Below are 20,675 nucleotides of genomic sequence, written 5' to 3' on the forward strand. Positions count from 1 at the left end.
AATGACTTAGAGTTATTAGAAAAAAGGAAATTATTTACCCTCAAGTATCATTCTAGAGAGTGTATGCTGAGTCTGAACGCAGCTGTCGTAAATAACTTTTACCATTCGTTTGGCATAGCTTAAAGAATCTGTGCTCTATTCAGTATTAGCCTTATCTTCTGATTTGTATGTGTCAGCTTAAGTAAATGACATGAGAACTTTATATTTACCAAAAGTATAATTTTCACATGCAAGTTCGCTTTTGTGCTGGGAAGCTTCCCGATTTATGAGAGCAGGGTTATGAAGAGGGGTCGATGTGAATAATTGCTCAAGACCTAATAGCTGTGTATTTTGCTACCTCTTTCAATGATTGAAGAGATTACCTCCACTAGCTCCCAGTTTAAACTCTTATTGTTTCAAAAGTCCTACTTAATGTCATAGAAACAGTAAAAAAGTGTGGTTCAGACAGGATGTGTTTACTCAGATTAAAAATTAACTAGTTCACATAAAAATAAAATGAAAGATCAGATGATTCAGTATAAATCACAAAAATTGTGACTCGTGGAAATCTCACCAGTCCAAGGTGTAATATCATAGCTTTAAGATTTTTGCATAAGTCGCATGGAGAACAGATATTACTGTGATCACTGTGTCGAGGCAAAGGTGTTCTTCCAGGAGCCGCTGATTCAGCTGGGCTTTACAGCTGCTGTCACATTGTCTTTTATTTTGTCATCACTCGAACACAAGAATTTTACTATTGCACTCTTTTTAATTTTTTTTTTACCTCATTCATATTTTAAGTGTGCTTTAATCCATTATCTGCCTCATCTGTTATGGACAGCTTGGGTCATTTTTCCCTTCTTGGTGGCGATAGGAGGTAGTCTGGTCCTCGACTCCTGGGTTTTGGTGGAAATGGTACGTTGGGACTGAGGAGACCCAGAGAAACTAAGTCCCGTTGAGTCACAAAGGCCCCCGAGAGAACCTGTATCCCGGTGGGCCATGCTGGTAGGGACCTGATACCTGACCTGCCTCAGCAGCAGCTCCATCTCATGAGGGGTCTGCTTGTAAGGAGAGTTGAACACCCCAGGGAGCTAAAAGAAGAGAAACAAAAAGAAATTTTACCCCACGACTTAAGAGAAGAAGAGAGAAAACCAGAGATGGAGGCTACAGGACTAATTATTGTGCAGTGGTAACAGTTGTACACGTTAACATTTAGGCCAAAGTAACTATTTTAATGTGGGGATTTTAAGTAAGTCTTACTTTTGACAATCTTTCACTGCTCAACAAATCACACAATTTAACATTTTAAGGTATTGCCACAAAACAATAAAGATGTCGTATGTTAAAATATTGGTAATAATTTTTATAAATACCAAAAAAATATTTTTGAATAACTTAAATTTAGCCAGGATCCTCACTGGTGGTGCCTCTAAGGCTGGAAAACGATGTCATCATAAAGCTTCTTCTGCATGTAACAATATCAGGGTTGGACTCTGTTGGACTTGAGTTGAGACACATAATCTCTTAATCTTTTTTTTTTTTTTTCCTTACTGGTCACTACATGTTTCCTCTGAATTTCCGTGAAGTTTTTTTTTTTTTGTGACATTCTTTGTCTAGAGTCCCAACATCATTAAGACTGTGCCAACAAAGTCCAATATCTGTGAAATAAACAGCTGCAATTTTGCTCCATTAAGAAAACTTTTCTCCAGCCTTCCATCCATTCTTTCTTCATTGAACCACAAGAGCAACGATGCATAGACAGAAAAACTTACACAAGCTGTCAAACACTGACATCTTTGTAGCTGTGCAGCAAAAGTATTTAAACACAAACAAAACTTTGTCTTATTGCTTCTAAAATTGGAAGAGATAAGCCACCGACAGTCTCAGTAATAATTATTCAAATCACAGTGGTCCTTTTGCCTGTCTGTTAATTAAGAGACCAAAGCTTCAAGTCGGACGACTCTGTATCTACTCTATATGCTAATAACACTCTTTGCTATTTAAGCTACTTTAAGACTGAGACAACAGAGAGAGAAGGGAAAAAGTCAGAAGTGGGAAACTGTTAAATCACCTCGCTCAATTTTTTTTAACGTTGACAAACTAGTTAATTCTATGACGTTTCACTGCTACTACGATTTTTGATTTAACTAGCTATTCAATGAGTTTTAACCATAACAGGAAATTAGTCAAGTTAAAACAAGTCTATTCTTATCTTTAATATGCCACCAAATGAAAACTAATTCTTTATTTTTAATGGGTTAATTCAATGGGCCACTCCACAATAATAATCCTTAGATACGTAGAAATCAGTAATAGAAGGAGAATCCTACGTACTCCATCTTGGGATAAAGAGAAATTTGTTTCATTTATGTTTCTGTCCTCTGTTTATACCTGCTGGGAGCTGGTCCCTATCTATGAACCCTGGACAGGTTGCCAGTCTATCACAGGCCAACACACACTGGACAGCTGACAACACACACACACACACACACACGCACACACGCACACACACACACACACACACACACACACACACACACTTAGACCATAGGACAGCAGAAAACATGCAAACTTCAGGCAGAAAGTCCTTGTCAAGATTCAAACTCAGGACCTTCTTGTGGCAAAGCAACAACCCATTTCTCCACCATACACTTCATATGACTCCACACTTTGGTATAACACACGACTAAATTAATAAGGAAAAAAAAGACAAATTATCTGACTGAATCTAGTTTTAATGTATACCTACTAGACAGATCAAGGCACCAAAAATTACATATTTACAACAGTAAATACAAAAACAAGGAATAAATCAAACATGTTAACTTAACCCATTGAAAAGTAATTCTAATGCTACTTTTGATCCATTGCTTCTTAGTTGCTGCACATATGTTGCATCTCCCATAGGAGTGGTTTATCTTAAAGTAGGAGATTTATCAACCTGTAAAATCCAAATAATATAAAAAAAATGTCAGTAATTTTGCATAAAAACAAGACTTAATTGTTGCACACAACACTTTGCTAAACTATAAATACAAATATTATTCTCGGCTAATTTGACAGCTTAGTACAGATTACTTTGAGACAATGTGAGGTGGTAATTGGCACTCATCAGAAATGTTTCCAGTCTGGGTCATCAACAGCAAGCACACACTCAACTGGACAGCAACACGATGTCAGTTCATGAAAGTCTAAATATATTAGTACAGAGACAATCTTACATTCTTTAGAGTTTCCTGGTAACACAAACACACTCTCTTTCTCATAGACACACACAGAAGCACAAACACGAAACCCCAAAAGTACCAAGCCAGCCACGAGAAGAACAATGATGTTGACCCCGGGAACACTGCATCTCTGTCTTTGTCAGAGGGACTTAGGGCCTTTTGGTAAGCCGTGTCTGAGTATCTGTGTGAGAGTGTGGGTTCATTGTGTGTGTGTGTGTGTGTGTGGGCTTGGGTCCGAGAATTGAGGAAGGATGAACTGTGGTGGAGAGCCATCTATTCACAGCTGACAAGGTCAGAGCTACTATGGGAAAGATACCCCTGCCATATGCAGAGGCAGAGAGAGGAAGACAAAAATATATACTGAGTTAGAAAGACAGAGGACAGGAAGAGGAGATAAACTCTACTATACTTTCCTTATTGCTTGTTTAAAAGAAATTATTAGTTTATTCAGATGAGGAAAAGAAAACACACATTGGTAAACATCAACGACTAATCAAATTGAAATTATTCCAGCTGGCAACGTACAAAAGTCATGTCTTTGATAATAAGCCTTTTGAAACCAATCAGAAGATGGAAGTATGAGATGAAAAGGTAAAAGAAGACAGAAAAATTGAGACGAGTGGTGCTGAATCAACAGTGACCAGTGTGCTTTGTCTTCATTATGATCCCAGTAGGGAGTCACAGAGATTTGTGGATGCCACACACACACACACACACACACACACACACACACACACGCACGCACTCCTGTGCACCTGGACCAGGGGAAGAAGTAAAATACTCCACTCAGCACATCAGAAGAGCCACGAGGACTCATGTGTGCACACTCAACTTAGCTCCACACAGCCCTCTTCTGTTGACAAAATGGGAAAAAAGGGAATTTAAAAAAAAAGTTTCTCCGTGTGGCCTGCCTCCAGAGGACCGGCCTGTCTGGAGTGCTTATCTCAGCTTCTGTCAGTCCAACCACAATAAACTGTACAGGTATATGTGTAGGCATATATAAACAGGAATGCTTATTGCCTAGATTTTTTTTCAGAGAAACATAATGAAACATTGTATTCACTTTTATTTAAGTAGAAAAATAAAATTATTTGGTGATATGTGTTCAGTCTGACATGTATCTTCATCTGCTACTGCAGCCTCGGTTAAAAGTTTGTTGTCAAATTCAAAGCAGAAATGTGGGAATTTTTAAAGACTTAAAACTGGTACGGCAGATTCCAGCAATCTTTACATAAATGCAACATAAATATAATTTTCAATTCTAATGCACACATAACACTGCTGACTTTATTACTTATAAAACTGCATAAATATGACCAAAAAAATAAAAATTACGTAAATGTTATACAATTTTTGTGAGGGAAAAGAAAATGTGAAAATTAAATTAAACTATTAATCCATGTGCATTGAGGCTAATATATGAGTAATAATAGAAAAATGTTAATACTTTCACACGTTTGCCAAGAGAAAACACTGAAATAAATGTTAATAGGAAGAAATCATGAGATTGTTTTAGTTTTCCACTAAATATTGGTCTGGTTAATGCAAGTTTATTACATCATAGTAAAACATTTGTATTTATTTTCTGTTACTAAATACCAACCTTTTTCGTGCTGATGAGATGGTGCAATCGATAAGCTTGGTAAGCTTTCGTTTTCTGCTCTTTTATAGCTTCTAGATATTCCTTCTCTCTCGTCTGTGCTTTCTCAATTTCGTCCAACTCTTTCCTACATGAAGCACAAAACAGCCACATAAATCCACATTCATTTTTTTCCTTTGAGTTAATGTTTTTTGAGAGAGAATAGGAGTAAAAATCAAAGTAATACACAAATGCAAATATAAAGAGTGGTCAAAAAGGATAAAAAATAACTACTGCCTCCACGGTTAATGCAAATGAATGCATTCTCTAAATTAATATCAAGATTACTAAGTGTTTATCAATTTTTCACAGCAAGTTAGGACGTCATCGTGAGTTTTAGGTAATTTGTAGACGATGTCGACCCAATTAAACAGCATTTGTGCAGGTGTTGGTATGTATTATAAGCACAGCCTGACAATTCCCTGAAGTGTCCTTCAGAGTAATAAAAAAACTGCCTAATCACACTGGGACAGACATGAAAAGGCAATGGTGCAGTGGGAGAAAAACAAGGAAATGAGGCTCTGCGGAGAGAAAAAAGCAAACTGAAAGCATGAGAGGGTATAAGTGGGAGGATGATGGATATATTTCATCACAGTAGCCAGGACAGGTCTGTCTGTGACATCTGTTTAGCGAAGCTGGCTAAATGGGATGCATTAAAACCCCATACACAGCTATTTCACTCCACAATCACGCAGCCTTATTGTTACAAAGGGGTAATAACTTAAAAGGGGAATTGGAAACAATTACTAAAACACATACGCCATGATAATTTGAAGAGACGCCCACAAAGCTAAGAGTAAAACCAATCTATTTCCGCTGGTGTAATACCAATAAGAGTTTAGCCAGAGCTCATCAACAATCCTGCATCTTTTTTCTATTTTTTTCGTTTCCGATCCCTTCTTTTTCTCTTTAATTCCTCTCTGCCGTCTCTCCCCCTATCCAACTTCTGTTTTCAATTACAAGTCTCCACGCCGGAATCCGGATATTCAAAGTGTTTCTGTAATGTGAGGTTAACACATTCTGCGGCAGCTGACATTTAAAAAGGAATTACAATGCGGTCCTGTTGCCTTTGCATTCTCATTCCTTCCAGAGAACCAGATTAAATTACAAAATAAATGAAATATGCAGAGCTCAGTGTGTGTGCTTGTGTGCAACAAGGAAAGGAGCAAATCTGAATGCGTATGTTTATAATATTAAGCATAGCTATTTAATATAGTGTGTGGGGGTTTGTGTGAAAAGTGTAAATATTGAGGTTGCTGGCCTCTATTTGTCTACCAAGCTAACAGGAATATTACTTGTTAATGTAAAATATAAAGTTGGTGTTTACTGTAAGAATCTTATTCACAAACCACCTGGTGCATGTTTGTATATCTTTATATTCATGCCTCACAGAGCAACAACCTGTATTATTAGGTGTGCATCTTTCTGTTTTGAGAGGGTAAAACTGTTTTAAGTGTGTGATATTTTGTGTGTTTATATGTCACAAATTTGCCAGTGTGGTTTAGTGTCCATGCTAATTTTTAAAAGACTTTGGAAGCACACACAAATTTGTGTCAGTGTGCATGTGTGTTTGTCTTGGTCTGGCTGAATAGGTGACCTTTGTTTTCCTGCCCACAGTCCTAGTGTTATTAATTGCTGTGTAGTGGACAAAAGCCAAACAGATTTGTAACGGCTGAAGGCATCTCGATCTGTGTCGACCCAACCAGCCACCACAACATACAACCCTCATTAACCCTGTTCGGCACGTGCCTTCTTCCTGTGTGTGTTTGGAAATGTGTGTATTTTAGAATAAGTTAAATTGAAATTATGTGAGAAATATATAAATGCGCATTGAGTTTTCTGACATCTCTCATGCATAAACATGTACCAACAATGACGAAGGCTCTCACATTTAAATCCACTATTAATCTTACTATCAGCTCTAAACTAACAAAACTCAATGTAGTGAATTTGACTGGAGTTTAAATCCTAAAGAAGATGTTTGTTTCCTTTATTAGATATGAAGTTCAGATGCAAATGATCCTTTTAAGAGAAAATAAGCTGTGATTAATCAGGGCTTAGAGGAAGAACATCTCTGGGTCTGCTGGGATCTTTGGTTCAATGATGTTGGATCCTTTGTGTTTTATAGAATGAGTTTATTTACCAAAAATGCCAGATGAATATCTGGAGAATTTAGAGTCTGAGTGAACACTTAAAAGTGAGAGCAAAATGTAAAATCACTTTTTGGGGGGCTTTATATCATGTTATAATGTTATTCCCTCACAAAAATGATACCTGGATTGTTACTTTGACCTACCATGGTAGCCATTTGGGGGTTTGCTGTAATGAAGCTCTGCCCATTTACACAGCAAGAGACACCTGGTGGAGCTGAGATTCTGCTGAACTTATCATGTGAACTACTTCTCAGTTCAACACTCCTATGAACGGCTGTAAACATCATGTTGGATTAGCATTGTTGTGATGACATGCTGAAGGCGGGGTGTCGGAAAGAGTAGCAGCTTCTTAAAGAGACAGAGGCCAATTATAAGGCTATTAAATGGCATTAAGGTCTGGAAGACACTGCGTATAATATGCCCCCTTGAAAGGCCAGGTCCACACTAATCTAGATATTTGGCAATAAAGAGGATTTTTGCTCCATTTGGACCTCTGGTTTTTGGTTAAAAACAAAAAAAGAGAGATTTTAGAAACACCCTTAAAAGTGCATAGTTTTAAAACTTGTGCAAGCTAAAATAGTTTTAAAGGAGGTATTAGAGCTTTTTTTAATTGAACAGACTTTCTTTCAAAAATGGAGGAAGGATCTATCCTAAATATGCAGTAGTGCATCTGGGGCCTAATTATGCGGAAGCCATTGCTTAAAAGTGTTTTTACAATGACAAGTTACCATTTGACATGAATTACAATCAGGTTAATAATTTTAAGAACTCATAACACATTATAGTTATCAAGAAACAAACATTGCTCAGACCAGGCCGCAGAAGATGAGGTAGAGCACTTTGACTTCAGCTTGTGGCTGCTGAGCTGCTGAACACACATGATAATATAGTATAACTACTTTCCAATAACTGGAAACCCTTGCTGACACTTCTGCCCTGGACCTTTAATGTATTTAAATGTGTAATATTGTAGAGCTACTTTTCTCAGTATTCCATCAATAATTTACTTTATGGTTCACAACAGGGGTTCAAGGACTGATGGAATATCAGAGAGTGAGGATCCAGGGGACAGCAGGCCACACTTTTGGTCATCCAGACAGAGAGGAAAGACGCTAATAAGTTAGGTTCTAAATATTTAGTGGAGCCTTGACCTGATTGGCTGATTTAATTGTTCCCATTGAATGATTCAACAGTTGGCAAAGAGTGTATATACAACTTTATGGACAAATTTGGTGTCACAACTTGTGGCATTTTTCAGCAACCTGTAACAGTTTTTCTGCTTAACTTACTGATTGATTACAGTAACTAATCAGTTAAAGTACTCAAAATGAGCAGAGTACTGAGGCTAACAATGGCTAAAATAAATATGTCCCAATTAAAGCAAAACAAAAAAAAGAACACTCTGAATGTATCTTACTTATTCTTCCTATTGTTTTACTCTCACAAACACAAATACAGAGTGAGAGGGAGAACATACAAATACAATCAAGCTGAAAGAGTGAACTTAACTGTATCCAGAATGGATCAGAAGGAAAGAACAGCAAAAGAAATGCAGGCGCACAAAAGTGGAGAGTGATTGCAGGGCAGGCCTGCTCTATCTCCACCATAGCAGCTCCCCTTTCATGAATGTCCTTGGAAGGGACACAAGACACAAGAGAGAGAGAGAGAGGGAGAGAGAGAGAGAGAGAGAGAGAGGAATGAAGAAAACTTGACTAAAGAAAGACGTGAAGAAGAAAGTGTAGAGAGAAAAGGGGGGCAATGTAGCTTATAGAAAATAACTAGTGCAGCTCAGCCCAATGGCAATCCACAAATTCTTCTCAATCCTCCAATTTGGCACTTTTAAGGATAAGTTAAAAGGTTTAACTACAGTGTTGCAGCATCACAGCAAGAATTATCTGATTATGGCAGTAATAATTACCCAGCTGTTATAGAAGATAGAGGAATAATTTGCGTAGTTAACAGGCCATGTTAGTGGACAGGACATTTAGTAAATATGCAAAGCATGGTTGTTCTGCTTTCCTAATTGGCCCCATCGTCCCACTGCATGCCCTTAATAAAGCCGGGGAACTTTAAGTGTCACCCTGACAAAGTGATAAATTGTTGGGGTATCAAGGAAAACTGAGGCAAAGAGGGGACTTCGCTGGGGTCCTGACTTCATTAGGGTATGCAATAGGAGAGAAAGGATGAATGAAGATGGACACAGTGAACCTGTGGCAGGGAGAGGGAAGATATAGAGCTAAATAGATTAAGATAGAGAGGAGCAAGGAGAGAAGCGAAAGTTAGAGATGAAGGGAGTCGTGTATCGAAGAGGATGGTGTAAGTGGCGGGGATTAGTTGGCTGCTGTACCTAATGAAATGGCACAGATGGTTTTAGTGCTGGGGTGATCTGTCATTAGAGAAAGACACTGAAATAGAGACTATGAGTATGATAGGACAGAAAGCGGTTTAGCAAGACACATACTACTATATTACTGCTACAACAACATTCGCTGAATGGACACCATTAATCCAGCACTCAATAATGTGTTCAGTGAACTGGACAGACAGACAGATAGTGGAGGAAAAGAGCATGTTGGTGGATTAAGCAGCAGAACTTTGTGGGGTAAGCGATCAGGTCATGAGCGATTCAAGGACTAAATACCTAACACAGGGCGGATATTTTCAATGAATTACGGAACAGTGTTAATTGATCATGACCTCAGTCGCACTGCATAAACATGTGATTATCTGAAGCAAAGGAGAACTTAACACCCTGAACACATCAAGGGTGTAGCTGAGTCTATACCTGCGCTTGTACAAAAGCAACAGAATGTCATACATTTATAATGCAGCCATTAGACCGAATATGGAACATTTAAATCTTCTCAACTCCATGCAGTGTAATGCATTATAGCATAGCAGAGTATAAGCTTTAACAATGTAGTCCTAGCTCTTTCTAAAAAAGGTTAAAGAGGAAGGATGTAAGGTGAAATGCAGGTGGGGTCCTGAGGAGGAAAGGCAGTGATCCAAGAAGCATTGTAACAAATTTACATTTAATTTTAGCAGAAGCCTAGAGATATTTTCTGTTGAGATGAATTAGCAGCATTAAAAAATGTGGCTATTAGCTAAACATGATAGTTTTTTTTTTTTTTTTTTGAAAATAAAAGATGGTGTTTCTTTAGCACTAAGCCCTAAAGCAGAGCATGTTTTATTAATGCACAGGCTGCGGTTCAAATCAGAGGTTAATTTTTAATTTCTTCACATGTTCACTTCTTTGTCCCTTAGCCCTGAGCACTTTAAAGAAATCATTTCTCAGCCTCTACCTTCTACTCTATTTCTATGTCTTGGTTTCTCATATTTCTTCACTTTTCCTTTCTGCTTAGCTATATTTTAGTCTTCAAGTTAGAGCATTCAAATGTATTATTCCTCATAAGGTAATCTTATCTTTATTACGTGTTCATGGTAGTACACGTCTACTTCTTGATTCATTGCATATTTCTTTCACTAGTTTCCTACATTTAGAAAGTGTTGTGACAGTCTGATAACAAAACACTAAGAAATGGTTTAAACATATTTTATCTTTGCCCCATACGCATTTAAAATTAGAGTTTTCAAAGTATTTCCAACTCTTCAGGGCACTCATGGACCATGTGGGTACGAGCATTAAGCACAGATTTTGTAAATATGTAACACTAATTCTTCTCTTTTGGGGGGGCAGGGAGGTAATTGCTCATTAAAGTTACACGAGCTCAGAAAGGCAATACATCCTGTGTACGTGTTGTGAAAAAAAGTGATCTTCTCTAGGTTATGTATCTAATATATATAGTAAAAAGTAAAATCTGTTTAATTTTCTTCTTACCTCACGAGCTCATTCTTCATGAGAATTTGCTGCAGGTATCTTTTCCGAGCATAAAAGTAATGGATGTACTTCCTGTAGTAGAATCCTCTCCATGTTTTCTGAATCTGTAGAAATAACAGAGAACTTTCTCAAAACTTTGCACTACGAATTATGGCAGAATAGATGACAAAGTACAGAAGAAACTGTTTTGTCTTTCAAAATAATCTAATACTAAGACACTGCACAAAAGACAATAAGTTCTCTACAAAACATTATCTGCTGAGCAGGTGTCAGGACTGTCCCGTTACTTTCATGTATTTTGTGCTGTGATAGTTTTCACATAAATCACATGCAGCATTTTATACTACAAGACAGTGACAAACAGGCTACTCAAGGAGGGACTGACAAGTGACACAGCTCCGTATTTTTAACCAGTTCAGCCTCCACTGACAGAGTAGGCTGCGTATTAGCTAGCACATCCACCCACACACACACCAGCCGACCATTTTAAAGCAATGGGCGGATGTCCTTCAGACTAATTAGGAGATTAAAACAATGGCAGGTAAAAGAATAATTATGCTATGAGAAGGAAGAGGAGAAGGAGGTGTGGAGGCTGTGGGAAAACAACAAAGAGCAAAATGAGAATTAGCATTGATCTGCCAGTCAATAGATAATTTTAAATAAAGTAATTGGCACCACAAGTTCTTTGCAAGTTCAAGTTTCTGTTGACTAGTAAAATCAATGCTGTTGAATCTAATACAAATACGAGGTGCAGCATGTAAACACTAGTTTCTATTATGGCCTTAATACATTATCTTCTGTTATTCAACACAACGTGATGAAAACAAGGGGAGATTAGAAATAAAAGAATGGAGTCAACATTGATTTAAAGGAAACATCACAACGTGATCCTAAGAGGCCTGTTTTATTCCTCTGTGTCTAAACAGTGAACAGGTATTAAGTGAAAACGTGCTAATTTCCTTTGATAAGAAAGTTTTACATTTTGACTCAATTGTGTCATGATCCTTCTTGTGTTTTATATAAATACGTCACAATTATTGTTTTTTATCTTAGAAGGTTGCATTTGTATGAAGTCTTGCGATTAACGTTAAGAATGCCATTTTATCTTTGTGTCACACCACAAGAAAGATAGGAACAAGTCGCCACAGCACAAAGTGAAAGAAACATAAATTTCTGAAACAATAGGGATTTTTATTTATTTATTTTTCTTTTGCAAAATATATTATAATCACGAAGGAAGCCTCCCATGTTTAACTAGTAGTTTTAGAGGTTTTAAGATGCTAAATTCTGTGTTTGAATTTCGCTTGTTTTCAGAGTAAATCTGAGGCATTTTGAATTTGGGAGGAAGCTCAAAGCTGAATAACATACTGTGTTTGAATGGCAGATAACAGCATGAAAAATGGAACAAAAGCTGAAAACTCTAAAAGCTCACTTTTGGCTGCACACCTTTCCAGTCATACCTGCTGTCAGTGAATGCTGGCCAGTGGGATTAAATGAAGAGCCTTTGTTGACACCCCTCGGTAGCTGATCTCTTCTTCAATGTTGTGAGTTATTTTCTTACCAACATTCAAATGGTTTTCTTCATTTCTTTTTCATTTCTATGTGTTTGACATCATTAGAAAGCTTAGAATCCACACTTTCAAAATTTGTAAATAGCTCAAAATGCCCCTGGGAAAACTTGTTCCTAACTTTGTTGTGGCCAGTCACATGCCAGACATGTAAAAGTTTGGACTTTGCATTATACATCTTCAAAAGTTTTTATAATTGTAAAAAGATGTTTAACTCTGCGTCTGTTATATCGCAAGGCATAACATATGTTTAAGGAATGGTGGGTGGTAGAAACTCTACCTCTTAAAACACAGTTAAACATAGAATAGACTTTGCAGGGCTCATGTGGGGATTAAATCCTCTGCTTTCTTACATTTTAACCACAGAACCATAAATCTGGAAGTTAGAGAAATATCATAGGGATACAAAACGTTTTTAATAATTAATAAAGACCCCTCTCCTTTAACTTTAGAAGCATGTACTTTGCTTCACAGGCTGACATTGGCCCTAACTTTTAATACTGGAAGATGTTTCTCTATAATGACTCATATTTACTATAGTTGGAAAGAGTACAAGGAGTTTTCATTTCAAACAAAATGAAAACATTCAAAAACATATTTTGTCTTTGCCCATCTGGACCATTACTTTTTCCTTTACATATTTTCTTCCCTTTCTGTTTCACCAGTTTTCAGCCAGTTTTATGGAGGAGGAGGAATGAGATTTTGCTCTAAAAATAAAGAATATAAAACTGTAGAAACAAAAGGTGTCTGTTTTTAAAACTGCCAAGCATCAGTCATGGTTGCATTGCTGTGATTTATGACATTAAAATGTGGGAACAGCTCTGAGGGAAAAAAGAGAGCATTTGTTAAAACAAAGGTTGTGGTGCTATAAAAATGGAGGGGAATTAGTTTGCCTACACAATTCTAAGAATCAAACTATGATCTATATGATCTGCTTGTATTGACTTATCAAAAATACATACTTGGTCTTGACAGGTCTAAATGTAACCTTTAACATCAAAAAAGCAATTTTTGCCCCCAGTCCAGACAACTTATAATTTTTGATAAATATCTACTACAGAAATCTAATGTAATATTTAAAGAGTAACTATTTCCTACATATAGGTTCTAAAAGAATTTTTTTTTAAAAGGTGAAATGTAAAAAGTAAAAATTTATTTACATAAAAATGACATTTAGTGACATTTGTGCAATTATTCCATGAAAGAAAAAATAGCTAAAACCTGCCTGCATTTGTTAAATCTATTTTTAAAACCTCAGTTATTTAGTCAAAGTTATTAAGAAAAAGGGGGTTTGGGAGCAGCCTTACATACTTGAAAATAATTGATTTGTAGTGGCAAGAGTTTAAACAGGTCGTTTATACTCCTAAACCATCCAAAGTGGCTGAATTTAAACAATTAGTCAAAGAAAAGTGGGCCAAACCTCATTCACAGCGACATAAAGGACTGATTGCCAGTTTCAGACACGCTTCAGGGTGTCATGATTTCATGAAATCATCATAAAGTAGAAGAATTTAGTAATGTAAACTAACTTATAGGAACTCAGGAAAAACGGAGAGAAACCAGGAACACAGGGTGTGAGGTACACAAGGGGAAAGTCAACACTGGGATTGGGATTCATGTGTGGTAAAAATAAATCTAAAGAAGACTCGATTTATAAGGGGGAAAATACACTTTTTATTACACTGTATGTGAATGAAATGCAATGTGATATTATTTCTATTCTCTTTTTCTAATGTAAATTTCCCTATAAATCTAATCAATCTTTTTTTGATAAATCCCATATAAACTAAAACTCAGCACTCACATGGATGTAAAAGCATCCATGTGCTTTTACATCCGGTATTACGGTTTTACTATTTGAAACCGTTAATGTTTCAAATAGTAAAAATAAAGAGTTTCAGTTTTGCAGTAGAACTGGTAATAAGTGTTAGAGATTGCTATTCGTGGGGACTCCGATTCACAGCGGATACTAAGCAACAGAGTGTCCCCACAGCAAGACACTGAATTTGCTAATACAAGACACTATCATGATATTTACCCTGACCGCCATGTCGTTGTAGAAATTCATCTTCATGGTAAAATATGCCGCCTGTGAACACAAAGGAAAGATGCCGTTACATCTTGTCTCCCGGCCCTCTGATCTGTCCACAGCAGGCATCAAAGATAAAGAGCTCTTTATACATAATACATTGCACAGAGACGGCACAGATAGGGCCACAGTAAAGGGGGAGGGTGGAGGAAGAGGTGTAGGAATGGAGAAGGAAAGAAAGCAAAAAATAAGAGAGCAATGAGAAAAGGTGAGGGAGATGCATGAGAAAGGGAGAGCAAAAGTGTTTAGTGGGCCTTTGTATCAAGGGGAGGACGGCACTCTCTTAATATACTAACACAGACAAGGGCCAAGAAAATCTATGGTAGTCAAGCAGCGCGCTAATGGAGATGTATGACGGCCAAACGCTCTCCTCTGGATTTCATAATCAATGACAGCCCTGCCACAGAAGAGACTAACAAAGGGCCAGAGGATACTCAGCCACACACTCAACAAGCCGTCACAGACCGAACGTGCCAGCCGACCACTGGGGGCACATTTCAGAAGCAAACCAGAGAGTCGGCCATAAAAGAGATTCATATTTCAGCACGTCTTTTTCAATAACGATGAAGAAGACGGGATGGACGGGAAGGGGGAAGAACACAAAGACTTGAAAGGAGATTGTGAATTCAGCTTGATGTTTTGTGAAGAAGCTTTGCACGAGTCACATTAGACACGATAAGGTCCCAGAGACAGAGGAAGACAGACGGAGACCAAAAGAGGAGGTGAAGCGTGGAATATCTCTGGGCTAATTCAAAACAGTGCACCGTGGCAATTTTGAGTGATTCAAATTAGCACTCGTCTGTTTTTAAATGAGACCAAACAGCCTCATTTTAGCCCATATGTGTGTGTGACACATCCTTCACTGTTTATTTTAACACCCCTTTCGCGCCCCCTCCTTTCCAATTCTTGAACGCCTCCCAAACGGCTACTGGCAGTTATGCTTTAGCAAACAGTCAATTTACAGGCATGATAAATAGCTTGTTGTGATACATTTACAAAACTCAATCCAGGGGAAAATTATACGCGAGAGCGCTGGGTATTGGATCCGGTATCAACAATCTGTTCAATTAAGAAGCAGTTGGAGGCAATATGCTGAAAATGGGGCCTTGTTTTACTAAAGCGCACACACACACAATCATCATGTGCACAACTCTTTCCTCATTTCTGTTTGTCACTAAACTCCTTCTGTATGAATCCCAGAAATTATGATATGATGGAATTCCTTATCGTAATTCATCACATTTGCTAAGTGTTAATTCCCACATGTGTAACGAGTGAATTATATTTCTTAAGGTCAGAGGCAGAGACTTAGAAATATGGCAATTGAATTCTAATGCATGCTATAATATCATAATCAATATATCTATTGCTATTCCCGGGCTCTAACTTACCTTCACCATTTGTCTGACTCGTGCCCTTGCTGCAAAGCCGCGCCATGCCTTCTGTACAATGATTGCTTTCTTGTTCAGATGTCTGTAATAAGATCATATTATGGAGAGAACTAGATGGGTATATTTATAGTTGCTGAAAAGGCAAAAACTTTGAAATGGAGATAATGCAAATAAAAGGATGTATGTCAGTGTTTTATTACTTTAGTCACAAACAGGTTAGTTTATAGTCAGAAAATATTCATCTCAGTTAAAACAAAAAGCTAGAATAAGCAGAAACTTCTCAATAAAAAAGGTAAATATTCAGATCTACCTAAAACAATGTAGTTGATCAAATTGTGAAAAATACTCTGAAATAAATGTACCTTTATTTAAGAATAACGTGCAAATGGCATTAGCCAGCAAGAGGTCTGGAAAGGTCAGGAAAACATTATACTCCCAAGCTCTCAGAAAGACACACGAACATGGAAGGCCTCTGCGCTTCCAGGCTTTTCAATCACGCAAGATGAGCCTTTCACCTCCTTTAGTCAGTGGTGCACATTTGTATTCATCTTCAAACATACTCTAAATGCAAGTCCACTGCGATTCTCTGCCTCCAACGAGGCCATCAATTTCCAAAAGGCCATTTATATGCCCAGAAAATCAATGCTTATAGTGGGGATAGCACAACCCCGGAGTTGCACTTAGGCAGCTAAAATTGTTGCTAATTATCCACTTAACGCATTGATCAATTAACTAAAGTAATCTGAATTAACCTACTGTCTGGAAGTTTGTCTGCTGACCCCGCAGAATGGTGCTAGGGTCACAGCATCGGAGGAAGCATGAAGGTAGAGATATTTCTCTGTGTGTTAAACGAGCTACATTTATTCCTCGAGGCCATTTGCACAGCTCTAGAAGCGGGATAATTATGTGAGTGAGCTAATATCAGGGTTTCCCTTGAACTCAACTCTTAAAGCTGTGCCTCAATAATTTACAGCCTTCAGAGAGAGAGAGACAGAGAGAAAGACAATTAAGGCTCTTTCTGCTGCTGCGTGTTTGTGTATGTGATTGTTTTTTTTTTTATTTCAAATACAACAGTGTTGAGTTAATTTAGCTGTATTTAGATCAAACACTCATAACATGCAAGATCTGCAGAACTACCTGATGTATGTCCGCACCCTGCAGGCTCGGAACCAGCTCTGAATTCGGATGGCAGCCTGGGTCTCCTCCTTTCTGTTCGCCTCGGCTTGCCTGAAGCACAAAGGCCCAGAATAAAACCATTGTAAGCTCTGGAGTTAGATTATGTAACAGTGGCTCAGCATAAATAATGTAATGTGTACCCCAAGCAGACGCTGTTCACAGTAAGAAGGAAACGGATGCAGATGAACTAAATGTGTACTCCTCCTAATGATTAAATACTATTAAACATTCAAACTGCTCACAACTGTTTTGCTTAGATTCTCCAACTATGTCAGGAAATATCCTAGAAAATCGAACACATTTTTAGAAATATATCAGTTTTCTTTTCTGCTATAATTAAGAACAGGTTTTGATAGGAGTTGTAATGAAGCAATTTAAGCATATATTTTGTGGCTTTGCAGTCCAACATTCAGGAAAGAATCCCACCACACCACAACAAAATGCGTTTAAAAAAATGCATAATGATGCATGTGTTCATAACATTTAGTACAATTTGACACATACATTTAAACGAATGTAAAACTATTTATTTTAAAGATATTTCCCACTGTTTGGGTAAAAATGTCTCACTAAAATCCTTCAGTCATTGTTTCTACTCCTCACCAATGTGAGTGTTTGAATTCAATAAATTAATTACAACCATTACTCCATGATTCCCAGGCCTTCAAAGCATTATTGGTGTCTGTTATTATAAATTGCACATTAAAATTTATTATGACTTCAATGTGCATTAAACATGCAAGAAAAAAAATTTACTTCCAGTACAATGTTAATTAAAATTAAAAGCTTACTTTAAATTTAAATCTGGGACAAATATGACATATTTTTAGCCTGCCTGTATAATGAAAATAACCCATTAAATTTTAAAGTGAAGCTTAAATTACTAAAAAAGTTTTAAAACTTAACAGATATCAAAACAACAACTACAATAACATATATCAAATTTTTAAAAAATGTGCTGTGTGCTTCTAAACAAAAAAACAACAAAAAAAAACACTTTTTAAATCTGGATGCTCTCTTTAAACTTTATGAACTTTATAAACAAAATTTATAACACTGGTATTGTCATTTCTATCAAAACATTTCCATCACACAAAATTAAGTTATGGAAACGATTGATGTGGAACTGACAATGTGGATCACTTTTAATAGACCTGTTCCATTGTGCAAATCTACTTTAGAGTTGGTGTTGGATATACTCATACTCCATACAAGCTGATATTTTAGTCAAAACATATCCCTGAAGTTACATTTGTGGCGAGTTATGGAAACGACAAGGACTGAAAATGTGTTCTTTTCACAACTAAATTGAACATTTCACGAAATCTATTTTTGTTAGATTTCTCAAACAGCCTGAAACCAACAACATACCAAACCGTATTTTAGGAAATAAAAATCACAATGTACCCTTTAATTTGTCGTTCAACTTCGTCAATTATGTGACAGGGAAAAAGGTGTTATCGGTTTTTCTACATCCGGCAAAAAAAAAAAAAAAAAAAAAAAAAAAAAAAAAAAAAAAAAACTCAATCGCTACGACACAATTTCTAAAATGATAACTGTGAAATCGTCTCAAAACCTAATGTCATTGCTGTTAACGTCACACTAAATTTCAATGACAAAAAAGTTCATGTCAATTAAGCTAATTCGTTATTCCCAAAAACTTAAAGTTCTGCGACAACCACATACACAATATATGTAAAGTAATATGTACATATGAAAATGCATGTCACGAACCTGTTTCTGTTGTAGTATTCACTTTTAAATTCCTCTACTTGTTGTTTCAATTTTAGAAGGTCAGCCATTGCCACACAGACAGTTTACTTGTTGTCCTGGCAACGACAGCTCTGTTCCGAAGAGGCGTTCAGGGCTCGTCGGAAATACTTGTATAACAACTAAATGCTTCATAGCGTCCAGTGACTCACGCCTTTAAAACGTTTACATGCCAATATGTTTAGTCATTTTAGCGTCTGTTTTAAACTTAGGAACTGACGGGTTTTTTTTGCTTTTTTTTTTGCTTTTTGTTTTTTTTTTTTTTGCTTTTTTTTTTGCTTTTTGTTTTTTTTTTTTAATTAAAGTAGTTTTGTTACAAAGAATACCCAGACCAAATACTGTTTTATTTTTGATGATATGAATAAATACTAGATAACTTCATAATGCTAATAGCCTCACTCATAGTCAGTATTTCCAAAAGTAAAGCTGATTTCAGAATTTCAGAAAAAAAGAAATGTCATTTTATTAGAATAGAATAGGATAGACACATCATTTAATGTCCAACATTTATATATTTATAAATGAGACTGTACAGTAAGATCAATTCCAACATAAGAAAAACAACGGTTATTAAAATAACATACTCAGATCTATTGAATTTATTACATATAGTTTTAAAAAAAGTATTTGAATAATAAGAGCAGGAATGCTAGAAAGTCATTTAAAAATGTCTGCTCTCTAGATGCAGATTGTAGATGTTTGTATTGATCTGCCAGTCGCCAAAGCTCTTCCTTCCAGCCGCTCTTTCATCTATTTCCGTCTTTTCTTGACGTTATCAACCGTTATCAAAAGTTATCAGTTTATGTCTCCCTGCTCTCCCTTCCCCATTTCCTCTCATCTTCATTCCACTTCTCTTCAGTCTTCAGTCATATTCCGCTGTCACAGTGATCACCAAAGCAGTGTGTGTGTGTGTGCGTGCGTGTGTGTGTGTGTCTCTGTCTCTGTCTGTCTGTCTGTCTGTCAGTCACTGTGCAGTTTTATATCTCTCCAAGGAAAGACACCTGTCTGCCTGTTGGTCAGAGGTATATCAGCATTATAGATTACTCCTTGAAGACAGGGAAATGACAAATAGTGAGAGTGAATAAGTATGTGTCTATTTCGATGCTTTTTCATGTCTGTGCACCCACATGCCTAAGTCTCTGTCAAAAACCTTGTTTGAAGTTTTTCTCTGTGTCTCTGTCGTTTTCTGAAGCCAATTTGCTGGCTGCTGTGCGGGTGAAAAGAAGAACGCAGACATCGATGTAGAGTTATGGCTGCAGGGGCGAACCCATGGTTGCACAGTCCATCCATCGAAGGGCAGTAGGAGGGCGGCCACCCTGGTAATTACCGGAGAGCTGTTGTGACAACAGGCTATGAAAAACGTCTGCGTGTGAGAGAGAGAAACACAGAGAGAGATTTTGGGAGAGTGTTGTTTTGACAAGGCAGAAAGAATGGCTGGAAGCTATCCGTCCTGCCACAACACTGATTAGGTGGCACCAGGTGTGTCTCTGTGAGAAAATGACAGAAAAAAAAGAACAGGAGCACATCATAAAAGACCAGCTGTTTACATGCTGTTTAATAATGCAGATTCTGCCTGACTACCTAATATCTTTGCTTTTCAGCTTTTTTTTTTTTTGCTCATCTTCTGTCAGTTCTCAATCAAAACATTTTTGTTGCTCAGGGTGGCAATAAGCCCTTAAAGACAGTTTCCCATGAATACCGCTTCTTTTACTCTTTCTTACTCCATCTCTCCATACGGGGCATGTCACTTAACATGCATCCAGTCACCTCCCACAGTCAGGAAGCTTTTTCAACCAGTCATTCTGCCCATTCTCCCTAAATGAGGTGTGGATGTGCTGTGGCCAA

At 37.2% G+C, this 20,675-nt stretch overlaps 2 protein-coding genes across 2 annotated transcripts in view; one reads left to right on the plus strand and one right to left on the minus strand.

The window, feature by feature from the left end:
- The window catches only part of esrrga (estrogen-related receptor gamma a), a 263,653-nt gene that overhangs the window by 24,499 nt on the left and 218,479 nt on the right, over positions 1 to 20,675 (plus strand). The gene's annotated exons all lie outside the window — the stretch shown is intronic.
- On the minus strand, positions 729 to 18,894 carry spata17 (spermatogenesis associated 17). Its single transcript, XM_007559109.2, has 7 exons — positions 18,795 to 18,894; positions 17,022 to 17,111; positions 15,885 to 15,966; positions 14,443 to 14,493; positions 10,837 to 10,940; positions 4,810 to 4,933; positions 729 to 1,070 (listed from the first exon to the last, which is right to left on the minus strand). The coding sequence occupies exons 1-7, from the start codon at positions 18,860 to 18,862 to the stop codon at positions 804 to 806; spliced, it is 786 nt and encodes a 261-aa protein (XP_007559171.1). The 5' UTR covers positions 18,863 to 18,894; the 3' UTR covers positions 729 to 803.

This window comes from Poecilia formosa, unplaced genomic scaffold (assembly GCF_000485575.1).
Source record: "Poecilia formosa unplaced genomic scaffold, Poecilia_formosa-5.1.2 Scaffold102, whole genome shotgun sequence".
NCBI classification, from domain to species: Eukaryota; Metazoa; Chordata; class Actinopteri; order Cyprinodontiformes; family Poeciliidae; genus Poecilia; species Poecilia formosa.